The sequence below is a fragment of the Elephantulus edwardii genome, unplaced genomic scaffold (genome assembly GCF_000299155.1).
Source record: "Elephantulus edwardii isolate Elephantulus edwardi_28Jun2011 unplaced genomic scaffold, EleEdw1.0 scaffold00063, whole genome shotgun sequence".
NCBI lineage: Eukaryota > Metazoa > Chordata > Mammalia > Macroscelidea > Macroscelididae > Elephantulus > Elephantulus edwardii.
In genome coordinates, this window is record NW_006399813.1 from 8,060,186 (window position 1) to 8,080,764 (window position 20,579).

General features: G+C 39.8%; 1 protein-coding gene across 1 annotated transcript in view; it reads left to right on the top strand.

The window, feature by feature from the left end:
- Nucleotides 1-20,579, top strand: part of CR1 (complement component (3b/4b) receptor 1 (Knops blood group)) — a 196,280-nt gene that overhangs the window by 102,327 nt on the left and 73,374 nt on the right. The window contains exons 19-24 of the mRNA XM_006888005.1: nt 2,618-3,019; nt 6,659-6,835; nt 6,928-7,030; nt 9,707-9,792; nt 14,690-14,917; nt 19,519-19,698. Of these exons, the coding sequence (XP_006888067.1) occupies nt 2,618-3,019; nt 6,659-6,835; nt 6,928-7,030; nt 9,707-9,792; nt 14,690-14,917; nt 19,519-19,698 (1,176 nt within the window). The remainder of the gene's footprint in view (nt 1-2,617; nt 3,020-6,658; nt 6,836-6,927; nt 7,031-9,706; nt 9,793-14,689; nt 14,918-19,518; nt 19,699-20,579) is intronic.

The window sequence follows — 20,579 nt, forward strand, 5'->3', positions numbered from 1 at the left end:
TTAGTCACAATATCAAGAAGATGGAAACAACCCAAATGCCCATCAATGAGTGAATGGATAGAGGAATTGTCAATGGAATACCATGCAGCATTAAAAAAAACAAGAACTCAAAAAACATGACACAGCATGAATGAGTCTAGAGAACTTATGCAGAGTGAAAGAATTCAGTCATAAAGGGACAAGTCCTCTACAAGACTGCAGTTGTAAAAATAGGAGGGAGAGTGGGAAGTAGGTTCTAGGGACAGCAGAAATAGAATATATTGACAATGAGCAGTGCAAAGTGTCAGGGAAAGGGAAGTCAACTTGGAAAGAAAGGACAAACAAAATGGGTATTTCAATTAACAGCTTGGAATATATATAAAGGTATAAAAAAGTAGAGGGAAGGGAGAAAAAAAATACTTGGGAAACAGATTAGTGGGTGGGTGGATGGATGAAGTGAAGGAATAGATGAGGTACAGTGAGGATCTGAGGACACATTGTGATTAAAGGAATTGATCAATTGCAAATTATATTCTAAGGATATATATATAAATGTTTGAAAGAAAATAAACTTTAAAAATTCAGTATGTGGAATTATAACGGTTTTCATTATCTGTAGTCATGCTCTTTCCTGTTCCTGCCATTTTATCTCTTTAAGTATCTGATTATCTTTGTGTTCCAGGCATTGCCTTTGAAAACATGTCTCTAGAAGTTGAGGTCTTAGGAATGATCTATCTTCTACTTGAAAGTACATTTATTTGCTTCTAAAAATCATCTGGAGATCCCAGCAACCTGGGATTATTTTAATCCAATTGCAAAGAACTATGACTTTGGGGGAGCTCTGATGGCTTAGTGATAAGGAATTACCTTGCCAACCCAAAGGCATACAGTTCAAATACACCAGCTACTCCAATGGGAGAAAGATGGACATTCTTCTCCTGTGGGGTTTATGGTCTCTGGAAAAGTTCCAACTCAATGCTACATAACAACTAACAATGATTTTTCTAGGCACCTCTAGAAGCATACTGGTGGAGCTGCATTGCCAACCTAAAGGCACATGGTTCTAAATCACCAGTTGCTTTGTGGGAGAAAGATGGGCAATCTCCTGTGTTATTTCCTGCCTTTAAAAGCCCACTGGAGGGTCAGCTAGGAGTTGGTTCTGACTCAACAGTACATAATGTCAACAACAGAATTTTTCTGGGCCACTCCAATTACTTGAAGAGCAATTCCAGTCTATGAGATAGCAGGTTTATCTTCAACTAACCTTAATTCCCAGGATGTTGCTCTTGGTGGCCCCTGTATGAACCAAAAGGTATATCTACTTTTGGCTGTTCTAGAACTTTAGCTTTTGTTTCTTAACTTCATGAGACTACTGAAATCTGCTCAGGCTCTCTGTGACTACCTCCTGATTCAGCATTAAACATTCTCAGAGACAAACATCCCAAATGCCTAACCTTTCCCTCAATTTTCGTCTCTTCCCATATTTGGCGCAGTAATGTTTCACGAGTTTGTTTGCACACTAACACTTTCATTAATATTTTTTTAGTGTCCAGCTTTATCCAGCTTTCTAGTCTTTTGCAAGAGGTAAAGAGGAAAAAGGAAGAGAAATGTTTGAACTCTAAATTTTCAAGATCACTGATACCAGTAGCAAAAGATTTCTTGGAATTTTCAAATATATGTTTATTTTTAGCTGGGATTATTTAGCATTATGGTAATATAATGAGGGAGCTCTGGTGGCCTAGTAGCAAGAAACTGCACTGCAATCCCAAAGACTTGTGGTTCTAGGCCACCAACTGCTCCACAGGAGAAGGGTGGTCAGTCTTCTCCTGTGTGATTAACTGCCTCTGAAAACTCACCAGATGGTCAGCTATGGGTTGGTTCTGGCTCCGTGGTGCACAACAAGTAATATAATGGACTTTGTGCTACTACTTCTAGATTTAAAATTTTGTGGGCTGAAATATGATCACTTCTGCACATGTATCATGTTTTACGATCCATCTTTCACATCTAAAATTACATTTGTAAATACCCTTACATGAAAATTGATAGACTTGGTCCATGAAATTTAGTACTTTCCTGACGGGTTTATTGGGCCTAGCTTTCTAAATTTTCTAGAATGAATATTGTTCATTTATAATTTCTATTTCTATCCTCTAGATTTTAAAAATGTTTAACATAGTGTTAATCCGTAAGTAGTCATATATATAACTATATTCCGCTTTAATTTTGTATTACGTGATGTACACTTGATTTTCTCTTACAGCTTATAACAAAGTACGTACTCTTCTGTTTAACTTTTTAAGATGCTATACTCAGTTAAAACAAAAAGTGAAAATTAAAAGGCAGATAGAAAAGTGTAGGGGAAGACTGTAAACATTGCTTTAATATGATGGAAGAATTCCTTTAAGTTACGGAAATGTGGATTGTAATAATAAATGTATATGTTTATAGAAAATAACATAAAATAACATAAGCTATTATGTCACCTAAATTACAACTTTGTAAAATTTTATTTACCTCTTACCAAACAATAAAAGCCATCAATGAATATAAACAAAGTTCCAATTTAGTGACTCACTAGAATATTTCCAATTGTTATTTAAATTCACTGTGATTTAACATACTGTCCCTTTCCCAGGTATTCTCTGTGAACCACCCCCAGCCATCCTCAATGGATACTTCTCTAACAAGCAAAAAGAATATTTTGAATATGGAATGGTTGTGACCTATCACTGCAATGCGGTACGAAAGGGGAAGAAACAGTTTTCCCTCGTCGGCAAGTCGTCAATATATTGTACCAGCACAGACAAAGGACATGGCATGTGGAGTGACCCTCCCCCAGAGTGTATTCCACCTCCTAATACATGCACACCTCCAAAAATTGAAAATGGAGTCAGGGTATCTGTTGATAGAAGCCTGTTTTCCTTATATGAATCTGTGAGGTTCGAGTGTCAGCCTGGCTTTCTCATGAAAGGATCCGACAGTGTGCAATGCCAGACTCAAAACAAGTGGATCCCAGAGTTGCCAAGCTGCTCCAAGGGTGAGTCTGACTAGAGTTTTGCAGGAACCTACAAATGGCATGAGTTGTTGAGGAATCGGTGGCTTAGTATTGGTTATGGAGGAAGGGTGTGTAGTGAGTGAATTCTCCCAAGAAGGACCATGAAATTAAGGAATGGGGGTGGGGGGTGCAGGGTGTGAAGTCATATTTCCTTGCACGTGCCTTCATTTCAAGAAAAAAGGACTAAAATAGATAAGAGAGGAAGCATCTAGGAGGCTCATATTGAGCAACTCTGAGGGCAATGTATCATCTCCAGTCTATCAAAGTTGTATCCAGTTATCTCACAGTATATCAAAGGAACGAGTTATCTCCAGTGTATCCAGTTATGTCAAATGTGGACTTAGTCTATGGTTAGCCCTATGATAACCTTTACTGTTATGCACTGTCATGCCAGGGCTGACTCATAATGACCCTCCAGTAGGCTTTTCAGAGGCAGTACATAGCACAGGAGTAGACTGCACACCCTTCTCCAGCAGAGCAATTGGAGGATTCAAATCACATGCCTTTGGGTTGGCAGTCCAACTTCTTATCACTAGGCTACCCAAGCTCCAGAAATGAGGCCATGAGGTGATAACCTCATTTCATCTTACATGCATTGGCTCATTTACTTTTTCACAACAGTTTTTTGAAATATGATTATTCATATCCCCATCTGACAGAAATACTAGCTTGATATTTTTTTTTCATCAAGGCTTTTCATTCAGACAAATGGCTTAAACAACTGTGGCTCATTCACCTAAAGAGATACTATACATTATTTTTTCCCCCATTCATTCATTGTTGCACTTTTCTCCCTGCCCACCCCTCCCCACCAGTACACTCCCATCTTTGAAAAGTAAAAGAAAAATTCTTTCATTGTTTTATAATCCCTCCCCCCAGGTCCACTCCACTAGGCAGCCTTTATTCTAGACTCCTGTTATGACGATAATATAATCACATATCCATTTTAAACAGTTTTCTCCCTCATCTGTTTCAATGCAGTATATGTTATTTATCCCATCTTTCTAAGTCTCTCCCCAACCCCTATCTCAGTCCTGTTTTACGACAGTGGCACCATGCAGTATTTGTTCTTTTGTGACTGAGATACTTCACTAAGCATAATGTCCTCTAGGGTCACCCATTTTTAATAATATTGCATGAGTTCCTTGTTTTTCAATGCATTAGCTTGATAGTTCAGATGCTACTTATCTAAGGCACATGCTATCCAGTAGCATACCCAGGATTAAAAGGCAAGTACAAAAGGACAAATATTGCATAAGGCTGTTGTAAATGGGACTGACATCAGGGTTGAGGGAAGACAGAGAAGGAAGGGAGGAATGATGTATACTGCATTGAAACAGACGAGGGAGAAAATTGTTTAAAAGGGATATATGATTGGACATTATTGTCATGACAGGAGTTCAGAATGAAGGCTGCATGGTGGGGTGGACTTTGGGGAAAGGATTGCATAACAATGAAAGAGTTTTTCTTTTACTTTTCAAGGAGAAGAATGAATGGAGGGAGGCAGTGAGCAGGGAGAAAAGTGCAACAGTGAATGACTGGAAACCCTAAGTCTCTATAGACTTTCATTAAAATTAATTTAAATAATAAAAAAAAAAGAATGCAAGTACGTTAGACCAGAGTTTGAATGGTCTGGTGCAACAATGAATGAATGGTCTAGTTCTTGTTCTACTTCTGTTGACATCTATCAGTGCAGGAGAGCAATTCATTTATGGGCCATGAGGACAGGTATCACAACATGAAAATAGGGGCTAAGACTTTGGATTGTGTCTACCCTGGCTCATCTCCTACATTTGATCATTGTGTTGTGTTTGTTGTTGTGTACCATCCAGTTGGAACTGACCCATAGCTGACCCTCCAGTGGGTTTTCAGAGGCAGTTAATCGCATGGGAGGAGATTACCCATCCTTCTCCTGCAGAGCAGCTGGTGGACTCGAACCATGTGCCATTGGGTTTGCAGCACAGCCTCTCGGCATTCAGCCACATTTAATCATTAAAAGTCAGAAATTAAAAATTACAGTAACTTGCTAGCTTGAATTTCAAATGAGGTCTGATACCCATGGAAGCTGACAGAATTTGAAAGACACCTTCCCTAAGCAATATGCTTCTCATTACATGGTTTGGCTTTTTTTTAGGAGATGTATTCTCAATGGCTTTCCTTGTCTTCTTTGGCTGCAGCTGCTAGCTCAGCTGTGAATTGGAAAGTATTATGTCTGATAAACAGAGACCAAGAAAGGGCTTACAGTTCCTACACCCATCATGTCAGCCTTGTGTAACCACTTAGAAAACAGCAGAGAAGACATCAATTAAAACTATCATGAAAAAAGCAGTAGGAATGATGAAGGGAAATGCATTAGAAAAGATTTGGTGATTTCCAGATTGCCTGAAAAATCAGACTGTATGCTGGGATTGCATTTTAAAAGAAATATGCTGGAAAAGAAGTCCACAAATACTAGTCACCCAGATAGGGGTAGCCAACTCCAGAAGAAAGAAGATAAAGACGTGAGCTAAAGAAGTCTCTGTATCTTAGACCTTGGCCTAAGACATGGGTTCTGATTATTTACTTCCTACTAGGGAGCTCTGGTGGCCTAATGGTATGTTGCCATTCCGAAGGCAGGTAGCTCGAATGCACCATAGGAGAAAGACAGGCATATCTCCTCTTGTACAGCTTGTGTTGTTTTGTTGTTGAGTACCTTCAAGGTGAAACCCACCTACAGCTGCCTCTCCAGCAGGTTTTCAGAAGCAGTAAATCTCACGGGAGGAGATTGCCCAGCCTTCTCTCGCAGAGCCGCTGGTAGATTCAAACTGTGTGTATCCCTCTGAAAAGCTGAGGGAGGGTCAATATGAGCTGGTTCAGACTCAATGGTACACAGCTACTAGCTAGGTTTCCTCCCTGTTCTTAACTTCCTCAGGAGTAAAATGAGCAGAATGGAGAATCATTTAGCTTTCTTTTTTATATTGAATACTTCTAATTATGATTCTCTAAGAAGTTAGCAAATCAGACTCTCCCATTATTGTGGTTGTTGTGTGCTGTCGAGTCGGAACTGACCCATAGCTGAGCCTCCAGCAGGTTTTCAGAGGCAGTTAATCACACCTGAGGAGATTCCTCATCCTTCTTCCACACAGCAGCTGGTGGATTTGAAGCATGTGCCTTCAGGATGACAGCGGTTTCTTACCACTAGGCCACCCGAAGCTCCCTTGTCCCATTATGAATGGATATTTTATAGGAATCCCTGGGTATTGCAAATGGTTAAGCCCTGGCTTACTAACCAAAAGTTGTCAGTGAGCTCTGGTGGCCTAGTGGCAAGAAGCTGCACTGCAATCTCAGAGGTACACAGTTCGAATCCACCAGATGCTCTGCTGGAGAAGGAGGAACAGTCTCCTCCTGCATCAGTCAGATCTGATTTGATGGTACACACATACACAAAAAAAGAAATTAAAAAAAAAAAGTTGTCAATTCAAAATCACCAAGAGGCCCCTGAGAAGAAAGGAGGCTGGTGATTCAAGCAGCACAGCTGTGAAAACTCCTGGGGGCACAGTTCTGCACTGACTCCTGGGATTGCCGGAGGTTGGAATGAACTTTTAGGTTTGAAAGGGGATTTTGGACCTGTTCTTTCCACAGCATGTCCGCCACCACCAGCAGTCCTGCAGGGGAAGCATACTCCAAATGACAAGAAGAACTTTTCCTCTGGAGATGAAGTGTTCTACAGCTGTGAGCCTGGCTATGACCTCAAAGGAGCTGCCTCTCTGCTCTGCACCCCCCAGGGAGCCTGGAACCCTGCAGCCCCCAGCTGTGAAGGTGCATACATTCTCTTTTCACTTGGCATCTTTAGCTTGTGTCTCTATCCTCCTGGTGCCAATATTATTTCTTTTGTTTTCTTTCTTCCTCAGTGAAATCATGTGATGACCTCCTGGACCGGCTCCCTAATGGCCGCGTACTCTCTCCCCCAAGTCTCCAGGTTGGGGCAAAAGTGTCCTTCATATGTGATGAGGGGTGAGTGTACACTTACCTGACCTGAAAAAGAGGCCAAGAGTGAAGTGATGCACACTGATACTTGAGACAATGATGTTTGTCCAATAAGAGAGGCTAGTAGTGGAAAAAAATGCTAAGAGACACTTTCCAAAGGATTATTGAAATGTGCACATAGTAAGAACAGAATGGAACCATTAAGAGCAAACATTATAAAAGCAAAGTAATTAGTATACAGAACAGCAGAAATACAGCAATGGATTATGTATAAAATGTGAGGAGGATGGATAAATAATAATTTCTAGGTATAAAGAGAATATTCTAGAGGAGTTTGCTAAGAAATAGTTTAATATGTAAGAAAGTTGCTTGTAAAATAACATATGTTACTGTAATAGTTTCTGGAAACTTTTCACCCCACCGATAATGTAATGTGAAATAAGAATGAAAGAATAGGTAGTAGTATTTTTTAATCAATTATATATCATTTAATTAGTATTAGACTGTGGTAATGGGAGCAAGGTGTCTAATATTAATGTTCCAAGTAAGATCATTAACTCTTTTTTTAATCAAAACGGTCTTGGTTTTTTTGTCCCAGCTCTATGTGCTAAGTAAAATATATGGGCTTTAAAGCAATTTTCTTGATACATTCTAAAGATTCCTGGACAGACATCAGATTCCAGCCCCCAAGGAAGAGCAAGAGGGAAGTCAGGAGGTCAGTGCTGTTATGTGCCATCAAGTCAACTACAATTCATAGCAACCCTATGAACAATGGCGCTGAACCTTGTCCTATCCTGAGGCAACCCCACTGTCTTAGAGACATCTGACTCCACCACCACAGTCATTGTGTCAATAAATTGGATGTTTTAAAATCATTTCCTCAAAAGGGAACTCTCTTCAAAACAACTATGAGACATAATCTCACCCCAGTAAAAATAGCAAAATTTTACAGAACAGCAAGCAATAAACGCTGGAGAGGTTGTGGAGAAACTGGAACCCATATTCACTCTTGGTGGGAGAGTAAAATGGTGCAACCACTGTGGAAGACGGTGTGGCGTTTTCTCAAAAAGTTGCAAATAATGGGAATAAACCCCAAAGAGACCAAAACTGCCACCCAAGCAGATATATGCACACCCATGTTTATCACGGCTTTGTTCACAATAGCAAGGAGTTGGAATCAATATAAGTGCCCATCAACAAATGAATAGATAGAGAAGCTGTGGTATATTCACACAATGGAATACTATGCTGCATTGAAAAACAAGGAAATCATGCAATATTATTCAAAATGGATGACCCTGGAGGACATTGTGCTGAGTGAAATATCTCAGTCACAAAAGGACAAATACTGCATGGTGCCACTGTTGTAGAACGGGACTGAGATAGGGGTTGGTGGGAGACTGAAAAAGATGGGATAAATAATGTATACTGCATTGAAACAGATGAGGGAGAAAACTGTTTAAAAGGGATATGTGATTAGGTATTATTGTCATGACAGGAGTCCAAAACGAAGGCTGCATAGAGTGCACCTAGGGGGAAGGATTATAAAACAATGGGGGAACTCTTATTTTTCAAAGAGAAGAGTGTACTGGGGGGGAGGGGTGGGCAGTGAGAAAAGTACAACAATGAATGAATGGAAATCCAAAGTCTCTGTAAATTTCCATTAAAATTAATTTTAAAATTCTTACAAAAAAAAAAAGGAAACTCTCTTCTCACCTTTCCCCCACCTCTGGCCGAGAGGCAAGAAGCTGCGCTGCAATCCCAAAGACACTCGGTTCAAATCCACTAACTGCTCAGTGGGAGAAGGGTGGGCAATCTCCTCCCATGCAATTAACTGCCTCTGAAAACCTGCCAGAGAGTCAGCTATGAGTCTAACTCCATGGTACACAACAACAATGTAGTTTTAGCCTTCCATAATCTAGCATTATGTCACAAATTCCACTCAGTAATATTCCAAATGTCGTGGCAAGAGTGCTGTTGTTGCTGATAAGTACCTCAAGTCAAGTATGACTCGTAACAACCCTACAAACAACAGATCTGAACCCTATCCTATCCTGTGCCGTCCTCATCATCTCTGCACACTTGAGCCCATCGCTGCAGCCGCTGTATCGATCCAACTATTTTGTCTTCCCTTGTTTCTCTGACCCTCCACATTTCCAAGCATAATATTCCTTTCCAAACAACAGCCTCTCCTAGCAACATCGCTGTGTCCACACTTATTCCAAGGCAATGTCTTGGTCACCGATATCTCTCCTAATGCTCAGTGCTTCAAAAATTTAAACCAGAAGCTGTTTCCTGCCCTGATCTACCATCTAAGAGACTGAAAGGCTGAGTTTTACATTAGTAGAGAAAGTTCTTACCAACAACCAAATGGAGCAATCAGGGGAAAGTGGCCTCTTGTGGGTGCGGGCCCAGGAAAACACCTGCCTATTGCAGGGCCTGCCTGTTGCATCTGCCTTCTTCAGTTGCTACTGTCTGTCCGATGACTAAGCTTTGACAACCATTGCTTTGTCTCTCACTGGGGGCAAAAATCTTTCCAAGCCTCTGGTAGTTGAAAAACCAAATAAGTTGAAGTTGTTCTTCTGAGCTTTAATATAAAATATTTACATTTTATCTTAACAGAAAGGAGGAAGCTGAAACCTGCAGATGAGAAGAGCAAAGTGATGGGCTCACTCATTTACCACTACTTTTATTATGTTTCAGGTTCCGTTTAAAAGGCAGTGCTGTTAGCCACTGTGTCTTGGTGGACATGAAAAGCCTTTGGAATAGCAGTGTTCCTGTATGTGACCGTGAGTAGAAGAAATTTGTGTTAGAATTTGTATCATTCTCCTTGGTTTTTTTTCTTTTCTTAATATATGTTGCCCCATTGAATGATCAATTGTTTTCCTTTTGCCAGCTTTTTATAGAAATAGTTATTTCTTGGAAGAATTACAAAGTGTGTTATTTGATAGTTCATTCTGCAGTTGTGTGTTATTGACGCCAATCTGTAAATTTGTACAGACACAGTGTATGCTGTAAACTGGGAGATGTATTTCAGAAGTGGAGAGGAATTTATGGCATGATGCTTCGCCAGGTTTTTCATTTTTGTGAAGCAGTAATCACCCTTCAATTTTTCTATCCTTTTGTCTGTCATTTGTTCATTCTTTCAACACATTTTAAACACTTGCTGTGTGTTCCGAGAACAGCAATTACACCAATGAGTAAAACATACATGGCCTCAGCTCTCATGTTTATATTTTTATGCAGAGAGAAAGACCAAGACATGTAAGCAAGCAAGCCTTAGATAGGGAATTATAAACTATTAAGTTCTAAAAATTGATGCCTTTCGGAGTTTTTAAACAGATCATACTAAGGGCCTGGGGCATGAAATTTCCTGGAATTTTCTACATAAAATCTGTACCTGGCTTTTCCTGAGCAGCTCTTATGGTTAGAACTGAGTGAGCAAATAAAGGAATAGCAGGGAGTGCAAAAGAGTCATAACACTCTATCAAGTAAGATGGATTTCTCACTTTGAGCCAGATAGAAAACCATTAGAAGAGGAAGTAAATAACACCATCTGATTTTTTAAAATCACTTTGGCTCCTATAGAGAGAACTGGGCTGAGAAAGCTCCCCAGAAAACCATACCAGAGGCAAAATTGAAATGATAAACTTAATTAGAGCATATAGTTTCTGGGCATCAAGAGTGAAGGAGAATTTTTTTAAGGCAGAAAGGAAAGGTAAGCAAATAAATAAAAGATGTTGGCCACATGGGCCATCCCTATACAGGCCCTGTGGAATCAGAATCATCCATTAGGAAGAGAAAGAGCAGACAATTTATCTGCTGGCTCCTCGCTGTCTCTTGTTCACTACAGGGGTGTTAACCTGACCTCAGGTTATGTTATCTCATTCTTCTGGGCTGACTGAGGTAACCAAACCCTGTTTTGCTTTATCTAAGCCCAGAAGTAATAGAAGGAACTAGAGCCTCCATGGAACCAATCAGACTTAAAGGCTAGAACTGTCAAATCAGAACTGACGCAGAGCGGACCTCCAGTGGATTTTTCAGCAGGTTGTAAATGACAAGGGAGAAGATAACTCATCTCTCTCCCTTGGAGCTGCTGCTGGATTTGCACCAAAGAGACTTGGGTTATCAGCACAACTCCTCATGGATTACACAGAGTGCTTCTCCATTGTAGTGCACAGAATAGAAGCATATAGGAGCCCTTTGCTGACCACTAGGGAGGCTGTGACAGCTGATGGTCTTGGGAAATGGAGTAACAGTGTTAACAGCCAGTGCTCTCTACAGTGAGAAAGCAATTGATGACCTAAAAAGCATATGTGGCCAAGCACATCTGAGAGTGCTGGTGAGAGTATAAATTGGGAAACAATTATTATAATCTAATCACAGTTTTTTATGCAGGAGATGATAAAAGGTGAAATTGTGGGTGTATTTGAAGGTAGAGACTGATGACTAAGATAGAGTATGAGAGAAAGAGAGAAAATACAGATGACTCCAAGGCAAATCTGAGGATAGAATTTCCTTTTATAGCAAGGGAGAATACTGTGTGAGTAACTGGATTGAGCTTTAAACAAAAGTTTGGTATTCCTATTAGACATCCGAGTGGAGATATTTAGAAGATGTTTGTAAGTTATCATCATGTTGTTGTTGTTGTTTGCCATAGAGTCAGAGCCAATGCATAGATAACCTTCTGGCAGGGTTTCATAAGCAGTTCATTGAATGGGTGGAGATTGCCAATCCTTCTCCTGTAGAGCAGCTGGTGACTTCAAACTGCATGCCTTTGAGATTGAAGCACAGCTTCTTGCCACTAGGCCACCAGAGCTCCCTAGTTGCCATCATATCTGTTTAAAGTCATGAGACTAAACAGATGAGTGAGTGAGTCCTGGTGGCACAGCTGGCAGCGGGTCCAGCAGCTAACCAAAAGGACACACATCCCTAGCAGTTTAAATCCACCATCTATTCCATTGGAGGAAGATGGACAGTCTCCTCCCACTAAGATTCACAGCCTCTGAAAATTGATGGAGAATTGCCGTGATTTGGAGTTGACTCAATAACAGTGAGCGAGTGACTGATCCAGAGGCTGAAGCTGGATAATCTGGCGTTAAGAAGTTGGAAAGATAAAAGGAATTGGAAAGAGATTAAGAAGCAGCAACTACTGTGGTAAAATAAAAACCAAGGCCGGGAAGAGTCATGAAAGCTAGTGGGGAAGGTTTTTTTTATAAGAAATAAGATTTATCAACTGTTTGAAATCCTATAAACAGGTCAAATAAGAGGAGGACATGAAATTAACCATTGGATTTAGTAACATGTTGTTGTGGTTGTTGTTGTTGTTGGGTGCCATTGAGTCCAACTCATAGCAACTCTATGAACAAAAGATCTGAACCCTGTTCAATCCTGTGCCGTCCTCACACTTCCTGACACATAAGAACCCAATGCAGCACTCACTCTGTCAATCCACCTGGTTGAGGGTCTTTGTCTCCTTCGCCGACCCTCCACTCTTCCCAGCATCATGTCACTCTCCAAGAAATAATACCTCCTCGCAACAGGCCCAAAGTATGTGAAGAGAAACTTCATCATTCTTGCCTCCAAAAATCACTCCAGCTGCATCCTCTGCAAGATATAACTTAGTGCCATAGAGATGGCAAATAATATTAAATGACAAATGCCTGTTTGGAATGAGTTCAACGGAGAATAGAATGAGAGGATCTATGTCAGATCATGGGCAACATGCTTGAGCTTTAGTGTAAATAGGTTAAGTACACTGGTAGAGGGAAGTGGAAGATTTTCATTTTGGTTTTGAGATGTCAGTGTTTATATCCAAGAACACTCTACTAAAAAAAATCCACTTTGTTCATTTTTTCAGTTATGAAAGCAAGCAGGACATTGTTTCAATTTCTAATCATAGCTATCAAAAATATATGCATATAATAGGTTTTTGTTTAGATAAACATTTTGCTTTCCAGTTAGTGGGACCCCTTGTGTGAGTTTTTGTACTGAAACTTGGTTAATTATATATTGCATATTTGAATGTCAGTTAGTCAACAACTTTAACATTTCTACAGAGCATTAAAGAGGAGAAAGGCACTCTCCTAAATCTAAAGATATGCCTGAAAGTATTTACTTGAGTGCAAATATTGTGCAAATGGTCGATATGCTGATCTGCTAGCTGAAAGGAAACCAGTTGGCATCCGCCTAGATGTGACTATGAAGAAACACCAAACAATCTACTTCCGAAAAGTCAGTCCCTGAAGATCTTGTGCAACACAGTTCTGTTTTGACACACTTAGGGGTCATCATGAGTTGAGGTCTACTTGACAACAAATTAGTTGTTTAAGCATCAGGCTAACTATTCCAACCTTTCATTAGTTATAAATTGAGTTGTGTTTGTGAAAAATACTGAGTCTCCCATGAGCTATCAAAAGAATGATCCTTTCCCAAAGAACTGATCTTTTTCTGGTTCAAGAGCATAATGATTGGGTGTTCATGCTTTTATGTGCCACCCTTAAACCTTGTTACAACATGGGCACATTACCCGTCTGATGTGAAGGAAAAAAGAATGAACAAATCTGTCTTGGCAGAAGTGCAACCAGAGTGTTCCTTAGGAGCAAGGATGCTTAGACTTCATCTCACATACTTTGAACATGGTATCAGGAGCTCCAAGCATGCTGGAAAAGGACCCTGTGCTTGGAAAACCAGAGAGTCAGTGAAAGAAATAAAGACCCTCAGCAAGACGGATTGACAGAGTGATAACGGGCTTAATCGTCACAGAGATTGTGAGGATGGGACAAGATTGGGCAGGATTTTTTCTATTGTCCATGGAAGCACTATGAGTCAGAGCAGATCCAACAGCTTCTAGCAACAGCTGTTTAAGATGTAACATCCTCTTCCTATAACCAAGTCATGTTAGACTGGGGAAGGAGCTGCAACAAACATAACACTGAATGGAAAATGATGACTGTGGGGATTTTTACATTGTTTTTCAGTGAGAAAAGGCCAATGAGTATCTAAAAATAATCAGAGCTTCAAGACTTTGAGGAAATACATAGAAATATAAAATATTACAAAGTAGTACATGATAATGTCATTGTAATAATTCATTTTTATTTTGAGAAGCACAACCTTGAGATGTCAAGAAAAGATTAAGTTACTGATAGACAACTGGTAAGTCAAAATTCTTTTTAAAAAATTTCTTTAGGATAAAGATTTTTTTTATGTCAAGGATCATGTAAGTTCTCAAAAAATGTTTGTTAATAGATGGTTTTCCCTTTAATGTAGTTGCAATACTTTTATCTATTTTAAGGGACTATCAGAAATCTGAACTACATGAAGAGTCTAGAATACTTGAGTTTCTTTTGGATTTTTGTCATAAACATTGATTTAGGTGTTGTTTGATTTTGTTCCCACTCTGCACAGGCCTAATGCAATTATTTTATAGTTTATATTTTAATGAAAAGAAGGTATTTTTTTTAACTGACAACTCAGTTATAGCCTTCCAAAATCATGGAATCGCTTCAGATCACACCACTTTACACTCCCACCAGGAGTGAATAAGTGTTTCAATCTCTCCACTACATAGCCAGCATTTGTTGTTTGCTGCTCTGCTGAACTTTGCTATTGTTCCTGGGGTGAAATGATATTTCATAGCTGTTTTGATTTGCATGGAACTTAGAGCTCTTGTCTTCTTTCTAGGTATTTTTTGTCCAAGTCCTCCAGCTATTGATAATGGGAGACACACAGGAAAGCCTTTGGGGAACACTCCCTATGGAACAGAAATATCTTATACATGTGACTCTGACCCAGATAGTGGGGTGACCTTCCGCCTCATTGGAGAGAGCACCATCCGCTGCACAAGTGACAGTCAAGGCAAAGGCATTTGGAGCGGACCCGCCCCTCTCTGTGAACTTCTTGTTCCTGCTGGTCAGTACCAACTTCCGTGTATCCTAAAGGGGCTCAGAACATCAGGATCAAGCTTTCCTTGTACATGTTTAGAACATGGTCTGTGCACTTCGTCGTAAGTGGAAGTGGCAAAATGATGTGCCATCATTGAAACAGATGGGTTGCTGCAGTGCCAAGCTGTGTTTGAATTGGTGGAATGTTAACAATTCTAATGATTCTATGTGGAATGATGAGAATGGTGGAGTAAGGAAACTGAGAAGTGGAGTGAAGGGGAAAAGGGCAAGGTGCAAGTTACATAAATCAGGAAGAAATGTTTATTCCGTTGAGAGAACGTGTAAACAGCTACCTATGAACACTAAGGTCCTGGATGATGCAAACAATTTGCATTTGACTGCTAACCTGAAAGTTAGCAATTTGAGCTGGTACCCAGGAGGGCTCTGGTGGCCTGTGCTTCAATTCCAAAGGCACGCAGTTCAAGGCCACCATCAGCTCCACAGGAGAAGAAAGGACAGTCTCATTCTGTGCTATCAACTGCTTCTGAAAATCTGCTGGAGGGTCAGCTATGGGTCAGTTCTAACTCTATGGTACACCATAATAACAAACAACCCAGTAGGGCCAAGAAAGAAAAGCTTAGTGATCTGCTAAAAGTAAAGACTATAGTCAGGAAAAACCTTATGAATCTCAGTTCTACTCTGTAATGCACAGGGTCACTATGAGTCAGGATTTACTTGAGATCAAAGGATTTTCTTTGGTTTATGAGCACTAAGCAATAGTGAGGAAACTCTGGTGGCCTAGTGGTAAGAAGCTGCTCTGCAATGCTAAAGGCTCATGGTTCTAACCCAACAGTTGCTTTTCCGAAGAAGGATGGGCAGTTTCCTCCTAAGTAATGTAGAGCCTCTGAAAAGCTGCTGGAGGGTCAGCTATGAGTCATTTCCAGCTGGATAACACATAAAAATAGCAGCCAATAGCAGTGTAGTTGAGTTCCAGTCTACACAAATTTAAGAGGAGTATGTGGACTCATGGAAGAAAAATTAATTACCTAAGGCTTTAACTGAAGTGCCCAAATAGGAGTCTGTTGGTTAGAAGTCTCCTCCCACAACAACTTAAAGTCTTACAAACCCAGTGGAGGGTTATTATGAATTGGAATCAATGCAATAGCAAAGAGTTGGGTTGAGTTTTAGTTTGCTTGCTGTTAAGTGGTCTAAGTAACCATAGGGATTCTTTTCATTTGTTGTTTAAGACTGCATGGGGGGAGGGGGGGAGGCGCGCACACACACACACACACACACACACACACACACACACACACGGAAAACAGCAACTGTTCCAGTTACTGAAAGTCAAGGAAGAGCTAGTTTACACCAGCATTGTGTTGGAAAGGAAGAAGATTGAAAAGTAAGAAGTGGAAGAATCAGTCGGTAGGCTGATTGTGGTCTCATGCATGGCTGCTTTACACTAAAACAATTAAAAATAAACTCACGTATGGGGACCCAAGGGAGGAAGGGGTGGGAGCAGAGGGGTGAGGATGAGTAGGGGTGAAATCTCAGGGCTGTACAATTTGGCAGGTGGAGGAAGTGAGTGAAGGAAATGGAAACGATCTGGAAAGACCTGAAAAGACAGAGTAATGGTGGACATAGTCCAATGGGGATTAATTTTTATAAAATATAATGAATGGGAATGATTGCACGAAACATAATATGGATAAAGAGTAGTATAAAACACAATGTATATGAACTTTGTAAGCAAACCAAAATAAAATTTAAAAAGAATAAGTTGGATGGGAACAAGAAAGAAAAAATAAAAGGTAAGTCTGTTTATCAGCTTGCCTCTGGGCTGCGCCGTGAAATTTGCCCTTGAGCTCTTCCATTCTGTGAATAAAAAAAGATCAGCTCAAGGAAATGGCTGTGAAAAGAAAGAGTATTTTTACCTAGAGACTGATGAAGAGTGCCTAGTCCTTTAGATTCAACTTTCGAAGAATGAAACTTGAGCAGATTTGGGGAGGTAATAGTAGTCTAGGAATAACACATCAACTTGAAGGTTCTCCAAAGGAAAAAGAACAATCCACCCCGTAAAGTTAATGTACCAGCAAAGGCATTTAACTTTTCTGTCATCTCTTTCACCCCCTTGCTCATTAGTAAGTGGAATAAAGTAGATTTTCTAATGGAGAGAGTCCATTCTTATTGAAGGGACAGAAGCAACTCACTCAGAAGAAACAGTGGAGTTTAGAATTTAAGTCAAAATGCCAACACTTAATATGTTGTTGTTAAGTGCCATTAAGTCGTAGACGTCTCATAGTGGCCCTATGAACGAAAGACCTGAGTATTGTTCATAAAGTTTCCAGAAGCAAGCCGTTTCAGAAGTGGATGCCACTCCTGCTTCCAAGCTTGTTTTAATCAGGAAGCTCCACCAAACACTGTCCACTATGGGTAACCATTACTGACTTTGGCAATCAGTGTCACACTTAATATAGTCACCCAATAAAAGGAATTTGACAGTTTTGGAGGTTAGTGACTTAATTAATTTTGCCTTTCCCCTTAAATGCCTGGCTTAGCATCAGAAGGGGAAGAATTTGTTTGATTGCCCAAAGGGCTTCAAACTGGTTCATCCAGTTTGACCTTCCTCTTGAGAATTTGCATTTCCCCCAAATATACTGAATCAGAGTTTACATTTGTAAAGACTCACCATCTGATTCTTACACATACTTGTATAGTTTGTTAAGTAGGGTATGGAAGCAGAGCAAGTCAGTTCCAAGCACTAGTTTCCTAAGATTGCTTTAACAAATTTCTGCAAACTCAGTATCTTAAAAAACTAGAAATTTACTATTTCATAATTCTGGAGGCTGTGAGCCTGAATCAAGTTGTTACCAGCCCTGTGCTTCCTCCAAGGACTCTATGGGATAGTTCATTTTTCTTTTATTTTCCAGTGCTGGTGACTACTAACATTCTGTGGCGGTCCTTGATTTGTAGGTACATTACTCCAACTTCTGCCTCCATCTACACATGGCCTTTATCCCTCTATCTGTGTTTCAAATGTCCCTCTCCTTTTCTTATACAAGCATCTAGCTTATTGTTACTAAGAGGGACTCAAACAATAGTTAATCCTCCAGGAGTTTTCCAAGGATTTAAATTGGATGCGAGGAGATTGCCTATCTTTTTTCTGTGGAGCAACTAGTGGATTCCAACAGTCGGAGAATTCTGATGTCCAAATTACAGAATTTGGATTAGTAGTGAAAATCCATACAGACTACACCACCAGGGCTCCCCTTAAAAACCACTTTTGTTGCTGTTGTGTACCATCAAGTCAGAAATGACCATAATTGACCATTCTATGGGTTTTCAGAGTCAGTTAATTGCATTGTCCATATTTCTTCCATGGAGCAGCTGATGGATTAGAACTATATGCCTTTGGGATTGCAATGTACCTTCTTGCCATGAGGCTACCAGAGGAACCTTAAAAAATGCTAAGCAGCAACAATTTTGAAAAGTACTGTATTACATAAAAAAGACTGGAGAGCATTATGCTGAGTGAACTATCTCATTCTCATAAGGACAAATACTGCATAAGATCATTATTGTAAAAAATATAAGGATAACTAATAAAATGTGGATAAAAGTCCAAAGGGAAGAGGGAGACAGGGGGCTGAGGGGGGGAGGGATAGAAATCATGGGATCACAGAGTTCTGTAGGCAGAAGAAGTAAGGAATTAGGAAAGATCCAGTGGGTACCTAAAAAGATAGGGTGACAGTAGGCATAGATCAATGGTGATTCATTTTATAAAACACAATATATCAGAATTATCATATGAAACACAATGTGAATGAAGCACAGTGTACATGAATGAAACACAATGTATATGTATTTTGTATATAAACCAATCTAAAAGTTTAAAAATTTAGACTGAAAAAACAAAACACTAGCATTTGGATTTTTATGGCTCACCCCAAGTCTAGGAGAATCTTACCTCAAAATCTTTTTTACATCTGCAAAAATCATTATTCCAAATAAATTCACATTCTAAGGCTGTCATGGACTTGGGAGGACACCATTCAATCTACTGTAAGTGATGATTGCCATTTAGTGCCAGAGGGACAGCTTCTCAGAGGGCACCTTTTATAGTAGAGTAGGAAAGACCACATATAATAGTCAAATGAATAAATATAGTAAAACTAATGAGTGATTACATCTGGATAAGGCAGCCTGACACAAAAAACCATACACACTTGAGGCTCTCATTTTAGTAAAATAAGAACAGAAATACCAGAAAGTAAGTGTTGGGCTGATAAGCATCATGAATGACCACTTGCTCTATTGGAGAAAGATGAGAGTCTGCCTCTGAAGAAATGGGCAGCCTTGGAAACTCTATGGGGCAGTTATACACTGTGAATTAGAATCAACTTGACAATCACTACTATGACAAATGATGTCTGGTTGGCTTTTTGTTAAGAGGCTAGATGTTATTTGAAAACATCATTCTAAGATAACTTTCAGGGGAATAAAATATTTTGCCATTGTCAAAGTTCTTTTTTTTTTCTGTAATCTTATCAATCAGCTTAATTGAAGAAAAAGAGGAAAAAATGAAGGTTTCTCTTTTAACTTTTGTACTTCTGTGGTCTTGGCCTCCAGGTCACTGTGAAGCCCCCAGACAATTTCTATTTGCCAAGCCTATAATTCCGATTGAGGAGTCTGAGTTTCCAATTGGGATTTATTTGTATTACGAATGCCTTCCTGGGTACCATGGGAACATCTTCTCTATTACCTGCCAGGAAAATTTGGTCTGGTCAAGTGCTGAGGATGCCTGTACAAGTGAGTAGCTCTGAGTTCTATTTGTCAAACTGTCTGTGAGACATAATTCGTTCAAGATTTGGAGGCAAGATATCTGCTTCTATGGAAGGTAACCTTTAAGTAAACCATTTTCATTGCTTGAATGTCTGAACCTTGACTAGAATTTCATGGAAAAGGCCTTCACAAACAGAGCTGAAGGAAAAGCATCCATTCACTAGGAGTTGGAAGTCACTTTTAATGGCAGAAACCATAAAATAGATTAATCCAATGTTCACATTACACCGTTGGCTGTTCCAGATTGTTTATGCTCTTGTTATCCAAAGTTTATTAATGGCTACCACATATGGATTGTTATCATTGTTGTTGCTGTTGTAGTTGCTGGGTTTCATCTGGTTACCTATGCCTTACAAAGAGCCTGTTAACAACACTATTCTGTACCATTCCACAATCTCTAATAAGCTTGAGCTCATTCTACTACTTGTAGTGTCAGTTTACTTCATTGAAGGTCTTCCTCTCCATCTTTCCCAGCATGGTGTCTTTTTCATTTCAGTTTAGGCAGGTTTTCGAGACTGGCCCCTCATGACAACATGCCCAAATTCTGTGAGACACTTTCATCCTCCTTCCCTCTAGGTGCACCTCCCTGAAGACCACCTGGTTTGTTCTCTTAGCTGTTAAGAATTCTTCACCAACACCACAATTCAAAGGCATGTTTCTTCTTTTGCTCTTCCTTATTCATTGTTAATCTTTCAAATGCCTAGGAAGTAATTGAAAAGACCATGGCATGGATCAAGGCTTAGTCTTTAAATTAACATCAATGTTATTAACACTTTGATAATAGATTTTCCCAATGGAACCACACAATGAGTACTGATTGGTTGTGAATCCATGAAAAATTCAGTAAT